Raw genomic sequence first — 19,189 nt, 5'->3', positions numbered from 1 at the left:
AGAGATATATCCTGTTACATACAACGATATCAACAGACCCTTGGCGTATTTTGTCAAAAAGAAATGGTCAATGGAGCCTAGACAGCAGCCCACAGAACTCCACCATTTACAAAGCAAATAAACAAATGGAGAATATCAACCCTGGAGCACCCACCCAAACAAAATAGCGCTTCCACAAGGAAGAGGCTACAGGACAGTGTTTACAAAATCCTCATTAAGGAAGTTGTGAGATAACACACGCTCATGTGCATCACACAAAGTTAAAGGCTTGCACGCACGTACACACACACACACAAGCAAGCAAAAAGACCATACGCACTGAGCCCTGCAGAGCCCACCATATCATAGATAAGAGACAGAAAGAAAGAGCTGGAGAGAAGCAAGCAGAGCACAGAGAGAGACTGACACAGGAGAGGACACAACAGAGATGACTCGGACGGACAAAGTAAAGCCTTGGCCACCCTGTCACCGGAACTGCAGCCCTGTCGCAAAGGACATCAAAAGGTGTGCATGAGAATAAATGCTGTGAGATCTGGGAGAGGGCAGCAGGAATACTCACGCCTGCAGGGAGACTCACACTGGTCAGTGCAAGGGTCAACAACAACTGTCTACTGCCGGGAAACCAGAACTGACCACAATTTACAGTGACCTTTGGATTAAGGCGTTCAAGGATCACAATCATTTGTTCTTACTGTTGCATGAGCCCATCCATTGATAACCCCAGAGACTATAAAATAGAAAGCTGCAGATTGTTCTTCATGGCGAGCGTTTGGATCTCTCAACTGGGAACCATCTGTAGCTCCAAGACTTTGCTCGTGGTGTTTTCCATCCTGCTGCTCCAGCAGCCTCTCTGTGGACAGACCAGCCCAATCTCAAACACCCATCAGAGGCATCGCCCCGCTCCGGGGCTGGGAGACGGGCACGGAGGGGTGGTGGATCCATCACTGCTGGAGCAGGACAGCAACATGAGCATGCAGAGCCTGCTGGAGAGCCTGAAGGAACAGTTCCTGCGGACTTTCAACCTGTCTGGCTTGGGTCCCTCTCTGCTGTCTCCTGGAAGCATTCGAGAAGAGCCACCTGAGTACATGATGGAGCTCTACAACCGTTTTGCAAATGACCGCACTGCCATGCCGACAGCCAACATCATCCGAAGTTTCAAAAATGAAGGTAAGAAACCCTCTGTGCATATGGTGATGCCCTGTTGATCATGTAGGTTGATTAAAAATGAGAATGAGAGAAATTAGAAAATTAGAAAAATGAAAAGAATGAGAATCTTTCTTAGTTGCTGCCATGTTTGTTGATAACTTCTAGGACATTTACAATTTAAAATAATAATTATCAATATAATACTTATTTTCCTCATTACTGCAGGGCCAAAGAATGTAAGTAATGCACCTCAGAGAAGGGTCTAATTGTTGATATGTTCTGTTTCAAGTAGACTGCAGCTTCAAGTATGTGTTAACAAGATTTTTGCAATGTTTATATCAAAATGCAATTCTTCCTAAAATGGAACAGCTTGCATTAAAATTGTGATAATAGTTCATATTTTCCAATTAGAGATGAGATTGAAGACAAATTCTCAGTGGGGTTATATTTGCCTAGGATTAGGATATGTTGCTGAACTCAAACTCAAACCTCAAAAAGATTGTACCAAATATACCGAAGTTTAACTTTGACCATTTTTTGTACCCCAGATTCATCTCCCAGTGTTGTTGGTGTTGGAGGAGTGAGGCGTCACCCACTCCTCTTCAATGTGTCGGTCCCCCATCATGAACACATCACAGCAGCCGAGCTTCGCCTCTACACCCTTGTTCAAAATGACCGTCACCTCTATGATGGTGTTGACCGCAAGGTCACTATCTACGAACTGGAATCGCATGACAGAGATGACAACTCAACTGATGAGAACACCATGCGAGGTGACGGATTCAGAGGAGGAGGAGAGTGGACAGAGCTGGTGGAGTTGGCTTCGCGCCAGGTCTACGGCACCGATAACGGCTGGGAGGCCTTTGACCTCACTGCTGCTGTTCAGCGCTGGCGCAAGTCCGACACTAGCACTACACAACGGTTGGAGGTGCGCATCGCCAGCATGGTTAATGACGATACTGTTCAGGGTATGACAGAGGACAACAAAGACAAGGATCCACCTGAAGGAGACATGAAGATTGACACCAGCCCTGAGGAAAAACACAAACCTCTGCTGATTGTTTTCTCTGATGACCAAAGCAGTGATCACCGTGATGACAAGCGTGAGCTGAACGAGATGATTGACCATGAAACCTCAAACATGGTTCCCCAAAACGACTTGGGGACAGGCCTGAATGGGCTGTGGGGGGAGATGGGGCAGGACAGGTATGAGGGTGATGAAGAAGCTGAGCCAGATGAAGAGGACCTCATCCAAATGCGCTCCAATCTGATCTACGATACAGCATCCCGCATTCGTCGCAATGCCAAGGGCAATCACTGCAAGAAACAATCTCTGTATGTAGAGTTCAAAGATATTGGATGGGACAGTTGGATCCTTGCACCCACTGGTTATGATGCCTTTGAGTGTGCTGGCATTTGTTCCTTTCCGTTGACGAAGCATGTCACACCCACCAAGCACGCCATTGTCCAGACATTGGTCAACATCAACAGTCCTCAAAAGGCGGCACGGGCTTGTTGCGTGCCCACCAAGCTGGACCCCATCTCCCTGCTGTACCTGGATGACACAGGTGTGGTCACCTACAAGTATAAGTTTGAAGGCATGGTGGTAGCTGAGTGTGGCTGCAGATAGTCCATGCTTTGAGAGAGTTCAACTCTTTGCAGAGTCTTACAGTATGAGGAAAGACAGAACTGTGATAAGCGAAACTGGAGGTAAACCAAAACTGTCTTCAACAAAAGGACAATTGTTTGAATCTCTGTTACTCAATGAGATTGGAACTGGTTTAAATGAATGAGTGTGGAAATATGTATGTTTTACACTGCAAAACAGAAGCAAGTGCTTCATGTTACTTGGCCAAGGGCATGAATACCAGTTGCCATAAGTTTGTGCCACAGATCTTCAGTCAAATGTTGCCAGCAGTGATGCTGAGGTGTGTCCTCATACTCACAAGAGCACAAAGGCACATGTTTTCCCAAAGGACCAAACCCAGCACATCCCACTGTGTGTGCGGCCTGGTGGGAACTAGTGGGTCAGTTGTCCCCCTCCTTCTCCTTCCCCCTGACATCTGTCTTCCTCTTTACTTATCTCTTGCCTCCCCACTTGATGCAAACACTAATCAGCACTTCATGTGTCCTGGTGCAGTGAAGTGACCTCCCTGAGGCAACCTGACAAGACATGAACTCTCCAGGCTCACCTCCTGCCTCCTGCAGCCTCCTGATACGTAGGCGCTATGCAGAGGTCCTAGTGGCAGGGTTATCTATCCCAACCCTGTTTCCCACTTCACATGCCTCTTTTCCACTCCCTCAAGCTACAGCGATAGCAAGGTGTGGGGGATTGAGAAACATGTATACCACCACTCAGGACGCCATTCTGGGCAACATTTGAGGTGGTCGGATGGGGGAGTGGGACAGTACAAGGGGGCAGGGGTTGTCCACATTCCTAGGCAACAAACAATCTTAACTCAAGGCTCAACTCACTGACCTATCAACATATGCCCCAAACGTATCTCAAAGTTATGCCATGTATTCAATTTGTGAATATGAAAACTTGCCTTTTTAGGCCGAAAACAAGTATGGAAAATGGGACACCTTGTTGCATTCCCTTTATCGATACTTAAAGGAAATACAGTTACAGGAATATGTTTATTTTGTTAAAAGCCTTTTGATACCTCTGCTGCTTGTGTCAAAGTAAAGACTATTTATTGTTCTAATTTATTAATTTTTACAACAGAGTAGATGACTATTATGTACATTTGTAAGTTGCTTAGTGTAGAGAGGGTTTTGTATCCATGACAATGCATTTGCAGCACAAAATTAATTTTGTTGGGGAGAGAAATGGTAACAGGTTTTAAAAATAATAAAGAACAATAACTGAACAAAACATCAATCGGCAGTCTCCTTAACTGTGCATGAATCTGTGATCTTACTGTTTCAGGGATTTTTCACATCATGTTGCTCAAAATGTCATTAGGATTATCTCATATTAAGATGAATGTAAATATTTGGAGCAAAAAATACCAAACCACATTCATAGTTACCACATTTCAAAGCACACTGGCCTCTCAGCTTTACTTTCTATTATTTTTTAGGAAGCAGCTGCCTGACCAATGATATAATGCACTGCTTACATTCAGATCATTCAGTGGAACAGTATCAGCTCACAGGTCATAGTTCATACATGACACGCAAACAAAGAACCCTGGGAAACTGAGTGGAAGGCCCGCTAATGAACAAAATGGATGGCCTGCTGTTCACACTGACAGCCAGCAGATGCAAACAGCTCTAATGGACAACCTGTTCATGAGGAGTATCTCTTTCTGTTCTCACTTAATGTTCTATGAATGTTACACCAGATTGCAAGAATACTTTGTGCTAAAGTATCAACACACACTGAGGATAAATAGGATACAGATCAGATTCATTCTTGCATAACGTTCTACTATTTTTTTGTTGTTAGGAAAATATGGTGTTTATATCAGAGATGAGTGATTGGGTGAGCAAATATTGACAAAGGCTGCATTCAAATGTGTGGACTGGAGATTTTGATGCAGTCTTATGCTAGGCAACTTTACAAACTGTTAAAGGTTACAGTTCAACATATTGCAATATGCACATTTTTGCCAAGAGTTAGATCAGAAAATCAACAACACTCATGTTCTTAAGCAAACCTCCTGGAAATAGTTAGCTGAGCTTGCATAAAGACCAGAAGCAGAAGGAAGCAGCTAGCTTAGCCTAAAAGTAAAACGAAATCTGTTTCCCTGTTTCTCAAAAAAGTTCACTAATTAAAATGCTAATCTTGTGTAATTCATTCGATAGAAAATTAAGTTGGAAACCAACCATTTGTAGTTTTATGAGAGGTCACATCCTGGACAGTTTTTTTCTAGAGATGCTGGTCATTAAGCTGCATTAAGTTGCTAGCCGAGTCCAATGTTTGATAGCTTCCTCAAAAAGTCTTTGGCAACAGCCCACTAATGACAAGTGCACTGAGAGGTTTCAAAAACCAAACAAGTTGGCCTGTCTCATGTAAGATGGGAGCAGGGGTCGTCTAAAAATGGTTACAGACCAGAGGGCAAGAACCCCAGTTACTGTGACAACAGGCGGCCTCAGCTATGTAAAGCTCACTAATTGAATATTTACAGATTGCTGGAAGAAATATGAATCTGGCCTTTGTCACTGAATGGCAAACTTTCAGGAAATATGGTGAAATAGGAAGTTTTTAGTGTTTGCTCTGATGATAAGGACTGGTGGAGAGCGCTCTGCTTTGTCTCTCTCTTGTTTTGACGTAGCTCCATCTGTCGAAAATTGTCTGCTGTTATGCCGGATTTTGTGGAGGACTTAGCCTACGTGATTAACGCAGGAGCACACCTACCAACAAATAAACAACATAAATAGCTCCCAATGTACAGACAGTGCAGAAGTGCCTCAAAATCCTCTAATGCTCATATGCTTGACATCATGACGTCGGCGGTGGAACATCGACTGTGAACGTGTGTTTTGGTGTGTGTCATCCTGAAATGCATGACTCGCCCCAACTCTGACGTGGGGTCTGTAATAGGGCCTGATTATTTCCGTTTGGGTCACATGCTTATCATTCCATCTCTTGGCAACATCACCACCCAGGGCTCATCCCACACTCTCTCCTCAGAGCTCTTTATTTTCCAGGAAAAGTAAATTTTGCTCAGCCATCATCATCACCGCATGCAAAAGTGCCTCCAAATGTGTAAACACCTTTTAAGAATTTTTCATTTGATTCTGATGTTGAGAAATTTCTAAAAGCCCAGTGAAAGCCTAATGACATACAGATGTTTGGTGTAGTTCACATGCTCTTGCAGGCCAAGAAATTTTACCCTCTGACAGATTTCTCAGCAAAATTAGTTCCTTGCAAAACAAACCGTGCAACTGTTATTCTTCATTTTAAGTAATAACATTAGTTATCAGGTAGGGTGCTGTGTGTGATAAAAAGATTTAAATTGTACCTGTTGTCAGAAGTTAAGTAATAATCTATAACGGTGTTCCCTCTCTACAAGATTTACATTTGAGTCATAAAGTGTTGGACCGGACCCTGTGTGTCACTGTGATGAATTGTTGAAGCTTGCACAACCTCAAGTGATTTACTCACCCTATTCCATGGAAAAAGTAACATCATCTGAAATGATCCGAGGTGAAATACATAGAAAATAAAACCCAAGTATTATGTTATTACTTGACTTCAAGAGTGTGGATGATAATGCCTCTGTTGTTAAAAAATTACCAAGGTAACCTTTATAATGACACGCAAATAGTATCTGAAAACCTTCTCATTTGTAAAAACATGTGGCTTTAATGGCTCAGCCAAATCCCTGTGGAACCACTTTACAGAGTTCAAATCACAGGGCGCACAAATCACTAACCACAGGAGCACGAGACAAACCTGAGCCTGCACTGAACAACAACACCAGAAGACTGTGTCCTGCTGTCTCATGTTTTCACGTCACTGTAAAGTGTCATATTTGTAAGTACCTCAGTCTATTCAAAATGCTCAACCAAACAAAAATGGCTCAAATTATGCAACTGACTGCGAGAGGAAAGCTCAGATTAAATATTTACATTACTCTTACACTGCAGAAAATTCCACTAAACTATTGTGGTTTTGCAAAAACAAAAGAGTTACTATCCTGCCAAGCGTCAGATTAGAAGACCGATACCACTCACATGCCTGGATGCTACAGCTAGCAGGCAGTTTATCTTATCGTAGCATAAAGACTGGACACCAATTAACATTAACATGTTACAGAGAGCTGAAGCCATGCCTCTGTGGTGAATGAAGAGAGACAAATATTTTTTTTATCTCGCATGAATCACACATATGATTTTTGTCAATTTAAAAGATCAGATGGTCATAGAATTTATTAAATACAAGACTGTGAAAATATGTCTTGTTAAACACTCACCAAAACCTGTATCTTAAACTTAAACGTATCTTAAACATTGTGGAGCTGCTCCTGTATATTAGCAGCTCACAACACTGACAAACTCTCCTTTCACATACGGTTTTTATAGTGATTTTCCTCTATTTTAGTAGCTTTTCTGCGCCGAATTGGTGGCCACGTTGGTGATGGTAGGAGTCCACCGGAAGGATTACTTTATTCACAGAATAGACAAATAAAAGTAAATTTTTTTTACAGTGATCCCTGAAATGTGGTTTATGAATGCTGGTGACAAAGGTATGTACCTAATGGAGGCAGGATACATCACTTTTAAACAACACTTGATGACATCACTTCATCAAAACTGTAAACTTCACCGGGAAGTTTATAATTATGAATTATCCAAAGTATGTTTTTCTGCATTATGATATGTGAAAATAAAAGTTTTCATATTGGTACAAATCAGAAGAAATATACACCGATATATCTGTGATAGGCCAACATAAACCCATAAAGCAGTTGGCAAAGTAGCCCAACTTCAACTTCAACTTTATTTATTTATATAGCACCTTTCATACATGGATGCAGCCCAAATAAAAGGGCTTCACAGAGCAAAATTAAAAAAAACAAACAATAGACAACAGTCATTCAGTGAGTAAAAAGCATACATATAAATAAATAAAAAGATATAGAAATAACATAATTACAAAAGTGCTAAAAGTGGAAGTATGTACAAGCATGGAGTAAGAAATAAATATGTATACAGCTAAGAGTCAGGACATAAGAACGTAAGTTATGACTATAACTATGGATCTATGAGACCGAACGATGACCGTCACCACGGTCTTCACCTTGAATGATACCATCATCTCCCTATCCTCAAGACCATATAACAGCAAAGTCATGTGACTGACCTTAAGGAGGCTTGACTCGCCGCCTACAAAAGCATCCAGGTGAGCACGCCTCTCCCTCTTGCCTGGAACGCCTCAGCCCGTTCTGAGCGGCAAGAGATGGTGACGGTCATCGTTCGGTCTCATAGATCCATAGTTATAGTCATAACTTACGATCTATTTCGACCTCACTCAGACCGTCACCACGGTCTTCACCTTGGATGACTAGTACCATCAGCGTCGCTAGGGACAGAAGACTCCACCCCTCCTCGTCCAGCAGCCGAGAGCACGGCGGAGCCCAGTGGAGAGGGCGATGCCACGTTGACCCTATAAAATCTGGCAAAGGTACAGGTGGCACTCCAATAAGCTGCTGCGCAGATGTCAGAAAAGGGGACCCCCCGCAGAGCAGCCCAGGAGGTGGCTACACTCCTGGTGGAGTGGGCAACCACGTTTCCCGGGACCGGGAGGCCCTGCATAGAGTACGCCTAAGAGATAGTATTGGCAACCCAGCGGGACAGACATTGTTTCGACACGGGGAGGCCCAGCTTGTCACCACGGAAAAACACAAACAACTGAGAATGCGAGCTCCTCAGAGATTGAGTACGTGCAATGTAAGCGCTGAGTGCCCGCACAGGGCACAAAGTAGGGTCAGGTTGAAAAGCACTGACCTCAATAACCTGATTCACTGTCTGAGCGTTTACAACCTTAGGCAGAAATGCAGGGTTCGGCCAAAGAGACAGGCCCCTTTAATGAACTGAGACACCAAAGGGTGCCTGCCTACGGTAACCCCACCCACTGCCTCATGAAAAAAAGAGACAGCAGCAGTGTATACTTTAATGGTGCTAGCGGCCCTCCCTGAGTCCAAGAGAGAGTGGAGAAAACAGAGGATCAGTTCAATGGGGCACGTAGATGGGTCAACCTGTGCACGTTGACACCATGTCAAGAACACACTCCACTTCTGGCTATAATTGGCACGGGTGGAGGGAGCTCAGGCATGTCCTATAGTCCTCAGAACAGCTTCATCTAATCTCTGAGACCGGGACTGAGGAGGGGCCATGCCCAGAGCTGCAGAAGAGCAGGTCTGGGATGTCAAATCTGGCCCCCTGCCTGTGAGAGGAGGTCCACCCTGCGGTAGGGCCCAGGGTTGACCGTGGACAAGGCGAAGGAGCCTGGGGAACCAGTGCTTCCTCGGCCACCGAGGGGCTATCAGCAGCACCTTGTAACGGCCCGTGGTGACCCTGTGGAGCACCTGGGAAATCAACGGGAGTGGGGTAAAAGCGTATAACAACCCGTCCGGCCACTCATCAGACAGAGCATCCAGACCCAGAGAGCCCCCCCTGCCCATTAGGGAGAACCACATCCTGCAGTGTGTTGTCTCCGCAGAGGCGAACAGGTCGACGCAGGCCATGCCAAACTGAGCCCACAGGAAGGCCACCACCTCTGGGTGAAGCCTCCACTCTCCTGGGAGAGGGCCCGTCCTGGACAGGAGGTCCGCCGCCCGGTTCGCAACGCCGGGAATGTAGACTGCCCTGAGTGAAGCTAGATGTTGAGCCGCCTAGAACAGAAGTGTCTGCGCCACCTGGAGGCAACGCAGTGACCTGGTGCCCCCCTGATGGTTCACATGGAACACCATGGAGGAACTGTCCGTGCGTACCAGGATATGCCTGCCCTGGATGGAAGGAAGGAGAGCCTTCAACGCCAGGAAAACTGCCCTCAGTTCCAAGATGTTGATGTGCTCCTCCCCCCAAGGGGGTTCCCAGACACCACGCACCATCCTGTGTTCCCACACTGCCCCCCAACCCTGTCAGGGAGGCATCCGTGGTCACCACTGTCCTTCTCGAAGGAATATTCCCAAGGGGAACACCCTGGAGAAGGAGCCTCGTGTCCTTCCATGGGTGCGTGTCACCCGAACCTTTGCACGTCTGTGCAATTTCGGGTGGAGGCCGAGAGCATTGAACCATCTCTGCAAAGGCCGAGCCCTGAGGAGACCAAGAGGAACAATGGCCACTGCAGCTGAGATCATGCCCAACAGCCTCTGGAACTGGACCAACTCCAGCCAATTGCTGAGGCGAAAATGGGACAGGAGGGCCAGGATCTTCCCCACCCTCAGAGAGGTGAGTGACACAGACATTGCGACAGAGTCCAGGCGCAGCCCGACAAAGACCGCCTGCTGACCTGGCTCCAGGTTCCTTTTCGTCCAGAACTTGGTCGCGGGACGGGGCACAGATCAGCCAGTCGTCCAAGTACGGGAGGATTTTTATACCCGACAGCTGGAGAGGGAGCAAAGCTGCTCAAATCACCCTGGTAAAGACCCTTGGTGAGAGGGAAAGGCCAAATGGGAGGACCTTGAACTGGTAGGCCTGTCCCTGAAAGGCAAAGCAGAGAAAAGGTCTGTGGTCTGGGCAGATGGGCACGTGGAAATAAGCGTCCCTTAGATCTACTGATGTGAACCAATCCCCCTTTTCCACAGACTCCAAGATCTGACTTGTGGTCAGCATCTTGAAGGGCAAAACCTTTATGAAGGCATTTAAGCGTCTGAGGTCCAAGATGAGGCGTAGGCCTCCATCTTTTTTTGACACGAGGAAATACAGAGAGTAAAAAGCCAGTGAGCTGTTTGCTTGGCTCTACTCTCATAATCGCATCCTTCTGTAGAAGGGTCAAAATTTCCCCTGCTAAAATTTTCTCCTGGACTGGTTCCCTGACCGTGGTCATACGGACCCCAGAGAAAGGGGGGGTTGCCGCCGAAACTGGATCCTGTACCCTGTGGACACTGTCGCCAGCACCCAGGGGTCCAAAACCCTTTCTTCCCAGCTGTCCAGGCAAAGCTGGGAGGAAACTGCGGCGGCCGTCCCCCCACCCCTATGGGGCCCCGGCCTGTCGTCCCGTACCCCTGGGGGGTTGTCTCCTGTGGGACACCTCTTTACCGGGAGGACGGGGCTGAAACCGCTGCTGTCGGCGTGACGGCGGTTGTGTACCACCAGAGGCCGAGAAACCAGCATGCTGCCGCCACGGCTCCTGGTGAGCGCTAGGGGGGTGGTTTGAATGCTGGGGACCCCTAGAACCATACCTGGGAGCCATGGTTCTGCTAAAGGTGCGCCGCACACAGTCTCTAGTGTGGCAAGACTGTTCGGCTTTGTCCAACACGACCTGAGAATCAGGATGAAAAATGCGTGCAGGCACAATTGGCATGTTTGTGAGCTCCTTCCTAATGTTCTCTGGAAGGGATGTCTGTGCCAACCAAATCTGCCTCCTGGACATCATGGCAGATGACATAACTACACCAACATCCCTCGTAAGTTGGGAGTGAGTGACAAGAGCGGAGTCTATCAGGCTCATAGTGTCCTGATCCTCTGGGTTAGCTGTCCTCCTGAGGGCCGCCAACAAGATGGCGAGCGCATTACCAGAGCGGGCAGCCTGGGTGGCAGCATTGTAAGAGCGACACACCAGGCGGTCGGTATTTTCGCATTCCTTTACAGGACAGCGAGAGTTAGCGGTCACCCGTTCTGGGCCTAGAGATGTAAGGGCCGCCATCTCCCTCTCTACCGGGGACATGTCCCCCATGCCAGTGTCAGGAGCATACATGACCTTAGTCAGCCTCCGGCATCCGGCATTGAATTGAGGTGCACCACTTGGGGCATTCCACGATTTTCTGAGCATCTGCAAATAATCTGCTGCCACAGGAACAGATATGGGGTGCTGAGACTGAGAAATACCAGCCCAAACACCATCCATCGGAGCAGGTGCCACAACTGGGATGTTGAGTCCCCCAATCTTCGCCGCACTCATAATTTTAGAAATGATGTCGATGGCAGAAGACTCTCCCCCGCCAGCGGGACTGAGGTTGGACATCCCGTCAACCGCGGACTGAGCTGCTCGTCTAAACCAGCAGTGTCAGACTGTTCGCCGCTCCCAAAAGGTTAGCCCCGTGCATACAGGGAAATAACGTCCGGAATATCACCTCCATCCCCCTGACCAGAAGGCAACTCATCAGGGGAGGGCTCCTTCAAGTGCCCCTCCCCCGGTGTGCCTGTCATGGCGGGCCACTGGGCCTCCACTCTGCCCAATCTCTCTGACAGACCATGTATGGCAGCCAGGATTTGCAATTGGGTGTCTCCATGGGCACCCTGGCCACCCGGAGCATCCACAGGGTCATCAGGGGGCTGGACCGCCTGCTTCTCACCAGAGCCACGCCTTCTCTTACGGTTAGGGGTGCGTTCATGTTTACGCTTCCGAGAGCATGTCTTAGGAGCATGCACACCCTCCTTACCGAACTGGGAAGGGTCAGGTTGCGCAGCCCCTGCACGAACAGACAGTTCCAGTTGTCTGGCCCTGCAAGCCCGTTCTTCCCTTGGCAGCTCGACTGCCGCCGCACAGGGGTGGGCAACATCCTCCAACACATGGGCCATGCCCAAACAGGATGCACACAACCAGTGAACGAAAAACAACCCACCTACTGCAAAAAGCAGGAATTTGGGGCGAATAAAATTCTGCTACTGCAGCTTTAAGTTTATGTACAACAGAAAATGACCCAAAAACAGGAGAAAACTAAACGAGCCCGCCTACTGCGCACAGAGGCAAGGGGACTACCTATTAACTTAATTACCAATAAACCGGTTGGGAAGAAAGCACCCCGGCGACCAACTTAAGCTCACCAGCCCCACTCATTGTGCGTGAACGCACGAGGGGTGGGGGGGCACAAGCTCCCACCCGCTGCGGACAGCGGGTTAAAACAGGGAAATCAACACTAATACAAACAAAGGAGGAAGCGGCTTCTGAGCACACTTAATTAGCTTGATAATTCACACCTATGGAGGAGAAAAAGCTGTGAAAACTAAACCACTTACCACAAGCTGCGGGTCTCTAATGACAATAACCTGAAACAAAGAGAGAGGTTAAAACGCTCTGCTTCACGTGGCGTAACCTCTGTCATGTTTACAATTCATCAAATGCGCAAAGGAAACAATCCACCTACAATCCTCAGGGGCGCAAGGCACCTGCCCCGTAGTGACGGATTGTTAATGGTGGAGTCCAAAAACGCTACTTATCTGCGGTCTCGGATGAGGCGAGTGAGACAAAGAGAGAGGCATGCTCACCTGGATGCTTTTGTAGGCGGCGAGTCAAGCCTCCTTAAGGTCAGTCACATGACTTTGTTGTTATATGGTCTCGAGGATAGGGAGATGATGGTATCATTCAAGGTGAAGACGTTGGTGACGGTCTGCGTGAGGTCGAAATAGATCTAAGTAACATAGAATAAATAACATGACGATATATAGGAAAATTAAAATAAATAAATAAATAAAAGGAGCTAAATGACCAGGTGCCCTAATTAAAAGTCAGGCTAAAAAGATATGTCTTTAGATGTTGTCTAAAAATCTCCACAGAAGTGGAGTCCCTCAGATCCACTGGCAGACTTTTCTAGAGACGAGGGCCATAGTGTCTGAAAGCTGACTCCCCATATGTTTACCCAGAAATCTTGGGGACAACCAAGAGGCCAGCTGCTGAGGTGCATGTCTATGAAGCATCTCAGAGAGATAGGATGGTGCCAGGCCATTTAGTGACTTAAAAACTAGTAAAAGGATCTTAAAATCAATTGTAAGACTAATGGGCAACCAGTGCAGGGACTTTAAAATGTATTATATTATATGTGTTCCCTGTCTGGTCTTCGTCAGAACTCGGGCTGCTGCATTTTGAACTTCTTGTAAGCGGCCAATTGCTTACAATAGTCCAGCCTAGAGGTTATAAAGCATCAGTGTTTCTGTGTTAGCCTGCGAGAGAAATGCTCTGACCTTGGCAATGTTTCTTAAGTGATAAAAAGATATTTTGGTGACAATTCTGATGTGTGTCAAATCTCAGATCGGAGTATAGGATAATACCAAGATTTTTCACCTGGTTCTTGGTGTGAAGGCCTCGTGACTTTAGGTGCACAGATACTTGCTCTCTCCGAGCTTTTGCCCTAAATATTATGGCCTCTGTTTTCTCTTCGTTCAGTTGGAGGAAGTTCTGTGACATCCACGTATTTATGTCAGTTAAGCAGCTTATTAAGTTATCTAGTGGGCTACGGGCATCTGGGGATACAGAAACATATAACTGGGTGTCATCTGCATAGCTGTGGAATTCAACGTTGTGCTTTCTAATGACCAAGTGGCAGCATGTATAAATTAAAAAGGACTGGGCCTAGAATGGGGCCTTGTGGGACCCCACAGGTTATAGCCATTTTTTTTCTGAGGAGGATTCACCCATGGAAACAAAGAACTCCCAGCCAGTCAGATATGACTTGAACCAATCTAAAGCCATTCCTGACAGACCCACCCAGTGTTCAAGTCTATGTATAAGAATTTCATGGTCGACAGTGTCAAAGGCTGCACTGAGGTCAAGGAGAACCAGAACTGAAAGGTTATTTGAGTCAGTATTTGTTCTTAGGTCGTTTACGACTTTGACCAGTGCAGTCTCTGTGCTATGTTTGGCTCTAAAACCGGACTGAAACATCTCAAAGACGTCGTTATTTTTTAAAAAAGTGTGTACTTGATTAAAAACAACTTTTTAAAAAAATCTTAGATAAAAAAAGAAAGGTTTGATATGGGTCTGTAATTATTAAAATCTGACGGATCCAAGTTACTTTTTTTGAGAATGGGTCTAACCATGGCAGTTTTTAAGGCATCAGGGAAAGTGCAGGTGAGTAGGGAGCGGTTAATAATCGTTAATAATTCCTCAGAAAGACAATTAAGAACAGTTTTTAAAAAAGGGGACGGTATGGGATCAAATGAACAGGTAGAGGGTTTTAAGTCAGAGGCCACCTTACTAATTATTTCTGTATCCACCAGAGTAAAGAGTGCAAGGTATTTTTAACGTGCCTAGTGCTTTCTAAGGTGTTTTGGGACACTGTCTGATTTATATTATTTCTGATTATAGTTGACTTATTGTTAAAATGCACTGCAAATTCACTGCACTTTGTTATGGAGAAAAAATCACTGGGGCAGGTAGGGATTGGGTTTATCAGTCTGTCTGTCAGTGCTGGCTGCAGGTGGTGGAGATGGGACTGCAGGTGCATCGCCGGGATGGGCCGGATCCTCAGCCGGCAGGATCATGTACCCGTTTGAGAGGGTTAAGGGAGGTTGGAAAGAAACCCAATTCAAATCGGTCTTGCGTCTGCAGCGCACCACCTCTGTCCTGGACAGCTGACTTATTAGATCAGCTCGATTTGGTGTGGAGCTATGAACCGGGGCCTTGGGCCCGATACTGATGCTCTCCCCTGGTTCATCAGTTGGCGACTTTGTGACGACCAGCGCTGGTGAAGTGTCCAGGTCCAGTGCAGAAGTGATGGAGGTGCCCGCTGTCCCTGTGTCACGGCCATAGGACTGGCCACACTCCTTCGCTGTTTGCCCCTCCGAGCGGGCAGGTAGAGTGGTAATGTGCATCAAGGACAGCCAGAGCAGGGTGACCGCGGAAGCCGAAACCACCGAAGACATCAGGGAGGTGGGCGACTGAGCTGCTGGGGCAGTAAAAGTTGAAGACTGCATGTATGAAATACAATGGGCAATAGCTATGGAGACATAGCCGTCGATCAGCTGATCCCTTTTACGGATTTCTGACTCCAGGCGGTGGAAATCATCCCGCAACTGTGAGTAAGCAAGTGTACAGTTCACACACACAGCCATCGTAGCTCGTTTCAGAAGCAAAAAAAATCAAGTTCAGATTGTCAGTAAGCTGGATCCTCCGTTTAAGTTCAGCACTCAAACGTTTAGTGGTATAAATAACACTATAAATAGCCCAGCATGACTGCAGACATTCACTCAGATTTAAAGTTTAAAATTTGACTACACAACAAAACTTTTGACTACATCAAAAACTGTCACATATCATCGGCCTACAATATCAAAATCCATCCAGAGACATACACATGTCGCAAGGGCACATCAGTTACACATCAGTTCAGGAAACTGTTAATTGTTTCCTTATCCTGATTAAAAATTATCTTGAGGTTATCTTGACCTTTGCTGCTTATCATGTCTGTCTCTAACAGGTCCCCAAACACCCAGGAGCTTCAATACTGAATCACTTGAGTGCACCTTGCAAAACAATGCACATAAAGGTCCACTTTGCCAAATACTGACGCGTTGGGACGGCGACTCAACCTACAGTTGGGAGTGAGACTCAAAAATATATTTTTCTTACAAATAGGACCTTTAAATTTACATTATGTAAGAAAAATAACAACAATTATCAACTGAAGTTTAAGAAACAACAGTTTTGATGTTATGTTACAGCACCGCTCTTTGCCAGCATTCCCTACTAGGACCCGTTGCCCGCCATCCTGGGTCTCAAAACCCTCGCCTCCCAGCGGTCAAAAAGCTCCTGTGCTAGTGGTTTAAACAACACTAACAATGCCCCAGTGATCCACGCTCCCAGTCCGGACCACTAGCTGCAGTTAGCAGAAGTTGACAGTTTCTCTGTTGATTGGCTGCAATGTTGAACTAAGCCATTTGGGGGCCCCTGCATCTACCGGTCTAATGTACCTTATGTCGCATAATGAGATACTCCATACAAGGGATGAATAAAAGTCACTATCCTTCCTTTCTTCTATCACACTCGGCCAGTGTAATTCATGTTAGATTAAACATCCTTTTCTATGGATATTGCAAACTCTCATATTGTCCTAAGGCATGGATGTGTGCAAATAGATTTGAATTTGTATCAACTTCAGTTTTCCTGATCTTCTGCAGCCCCTGACTAATGCATGTTCTGACTGTCTCCTTACTTGCAGTTTATACCTTGCAGACTGATTTATTTGGTGGTTAGAGCTATATACTTTTAAAGCTGTGCTTGAGCAATCCAAATACACCTTCTTCAAGACATCTACCAGCTCACCGGAAGCAAATATTTTCCTTAGCTTTGATGCAACTGTTAATTATTTTATACAGGACCATGCGTGATATGCACTACACAAAGAAATTACCATTATTTACAGTAATGTAATATTTAACTGAATCTGTATGAACATATTTTAAAAACACTGAAAAGAGGTTTTGGAGCCATTTGGATTAATTTGTAAATCATAAGGTGCCGGAACGTAAAGTACATATGACAGCGCAGGGATGACGAGACAGGCACAGGTCCCAGAACGCATACAGAAAACGCTGCTGAAAACAACATGCAAATTCCCACTTACCGGGCTGTCGGTCTTACAAGCCTCAATTTCTAATAATATCCATGCTATAAATGTTATGACAATAATTTACAATGATTCGGCTATACTCAGCACAGCACAGGCCAATGGTTTAACTTGTAAAACATAAAAAACACGGTGCGGCGGCCTATTAATAGACAGCATGCTTACCATTTAGTTGTCCAGAACACCCCACATCACGACCATGTCTGGATTCTCCTCCTCTCTGTTTCGGGTTTTACTGTGTGTGTCTCTGGCAGTTCTGTGTCCTTTGGCCACCCACGACCTCACTATCGGGACTGGATTGAGTTTAGCCAGGGGGGGTCCAACAAGATTTAGGAAGAGTAAAGATGATATAGCGGATGTAAGCAGAGAGGCCAGGTTGGGAGTGCAAATCAAGTTCATTTGAGAAAATCCGCGCTCACATTCAGCACTTATAATAGGAATGCTGTTGACAGGAACAAGTACGTCCATCAGTTCATTGGGATGTCTTTTCCATCTGAGTCTCTGTACTTTCTCTAGGCCCGAATGACTGCGCGGGGTTGGCAACGTTAAAGCGCTGACACAGCGACTCAACCTCAGTCTCTCCATACAGCGCACCTGCGTCTTCGGGCCAGTACTCTGCATAAAGCACCTTCAACTCCTCAATGAACTTGTTATATCCAGTTTTATTTGGTAACCGGCCTCCTTGAGATAACATATGGTCCTCCAAGTTTTTAGCCACATGAAAAACTACTTCGGGTCGAGTGTTTTGGCACCTGATCTTCCCTCATTCAGTGTGATGCCATGGAGAGAGTTTTCCTCAATTCCCCCCTGGCTCAGTTCAGTGTAGCGCCCTGACCGATCCGACATGGCCTCAAGTACCCTGATTTCTGAATATTCCTGCTGTAAAATCAAGCTAGCTGATGCCAGGGTATCCACCTGTTGCTCCTGGCTGATTGCTAGCACTGTAGCTGGCTCCCGCTCCGGCTGGCAGTGAACCTGACCAGCTGCTGCCGCGGTACCCGCCTCCTGCTCCGCCTTGGCAAGCTGTCGGTGAACCTGGCTAGCTGTTGCAGCGCTAGCCTCCTGCTGCAGCCGGTTTTGCTCGCCAACATGACCGCTGCAACTGCTCTTGTCGCCGCTTGTCGAGACTTTTCTCTGACTTGTTTTGAAGCGTCATGCAACTCTTCCTTCTTTTTGAAAAAAGACAGTACATTTAACTGTCTTTTTGACATGTTTGCGTTGAAATAGTAACCTTTTGTTCCTCTCTGCTTGCTCCCCAGATGCGGCAAATTTCAGAAGTTTTTTTCTGTGTCAGAGGCGGGTTTGATGACCCAGTAAGCTGACGTTAAATCTTGATAAACAACACGAAATTCTTGGAATTTGTTCTGTGAATTAATATATGAATATTATTATTTTATTTAATAATTAAAAAAAAAATACTTTTTTTCATTATTGTTATTTTTTCTATACGAGAGGATCTGCCCAAATAAGTCCTGAAACACAGGCAGGCCAAACCCAGCAGGGGTTAATTTCCTGCTGGAACAGGATCTGGCACAAATTAACCCCCGGCTCTTCTCTCTCTCTTACCGCTATTTACTGTTTTGGATTTTACGCTGTAATCATTTCCGCATACGTGATGCATGATGACTGTGATGCGTAACATGGAATAGTCCATGTAGTGCAGACTGAAGGGGGGTGCACGGGTTGGCAGAAAGACCGTCAAAAGGTCAGTAATCTCTCTATAAAAGCAAGGAATCTCTGTCTGCCTGTCTGTGTGTGTTCCTCAAATATCTCTGCAGATCAGGATCAGACTGACCTGAGACTTACAACATGGCTGCTGCGTGGTTTAAGGGTGTGCGACGTCGGATTTGTTTGGACTGCAATGATACCGTTAATAAATTATTTCATAAATGCTTTACCAATTCCGCTAGCATTGTCAACCGTAGCCACCATAGCCACGTGAGCACCAGAGCCAATCACTGCACACCATAGCCACGTGCGCACCAGAGCCAATCACTGCAGAGCTCAAGCCCACGACACACCTTAAGAAACAAGCGGATTTATACCTGCAGCGGCGCAAGCTGGACCGGGATTTTGCCCGC

At 46.2% G+C, this 19,189-nt stretch overlaps 1 protein-coding gene across 1 annotated transcript; it reads left to right on the top strand.

The window, feature by feature from the left end:
* The first annotated feature begins 394 nt into the window (after positions 1-394).
* Positions 395-4,030, top strand: bmp10 (bone morphogenetic protein 10). Its single transcript, XM_030416111.1, has 2 exons — positions 395-1,167; positions 1,695-4,030. Exons 1-2 carry the CDS (start codon positions 699-701, stop codon positions 2,774-2,776), a joined length of 1,551 nt encoding a protein of 516 aa, XP_030271971.1. The 5' UTR covers positions 395-698; the 3' UTR covers positions 2,777-4,030.
* The last annotated feature ends 15,159 nt before the right edge of the window (positions 4,031-19,189 follow it).

This window comes from Sparus aurata, chromosome 5 (genome assembly GCF_900880675.1).
Source record: "Sparus aurata chromosome 5, fSpaAur1.1, whole genome shotgun sequence".
Taxonomy (NCBI): domain Eukaryota; kingdom Metazoa; phylum Chordata; class Actinopteri; order Spariformes; family Sparidae; genus Sparus; species Sparus aurata.
The sequence above is the reverse complement of the archived record's forward strand: the minus strand, read 5'-3'. Positions and strand labels throughout refer to the sequence as shown.

What these genes read in the sequence shown, in the direction of transcription:
- bmp10 (XM_030416111.1), top strand. Translation starts at nt 699, where the DNA reads ATGAGCCCATCCATTGATAACCCCAGAGACTATAAAATAGAAAGCTGC. An exon ending in CCGAAGTTTCAAAAATGAAG is followed by an intron (nt 1,168 to 1,694) that starts GTAAGAAACCCT and finishes TTTGTACCCCAG; the next exon opens with ATTCATCTCCCAGTGTTGTT.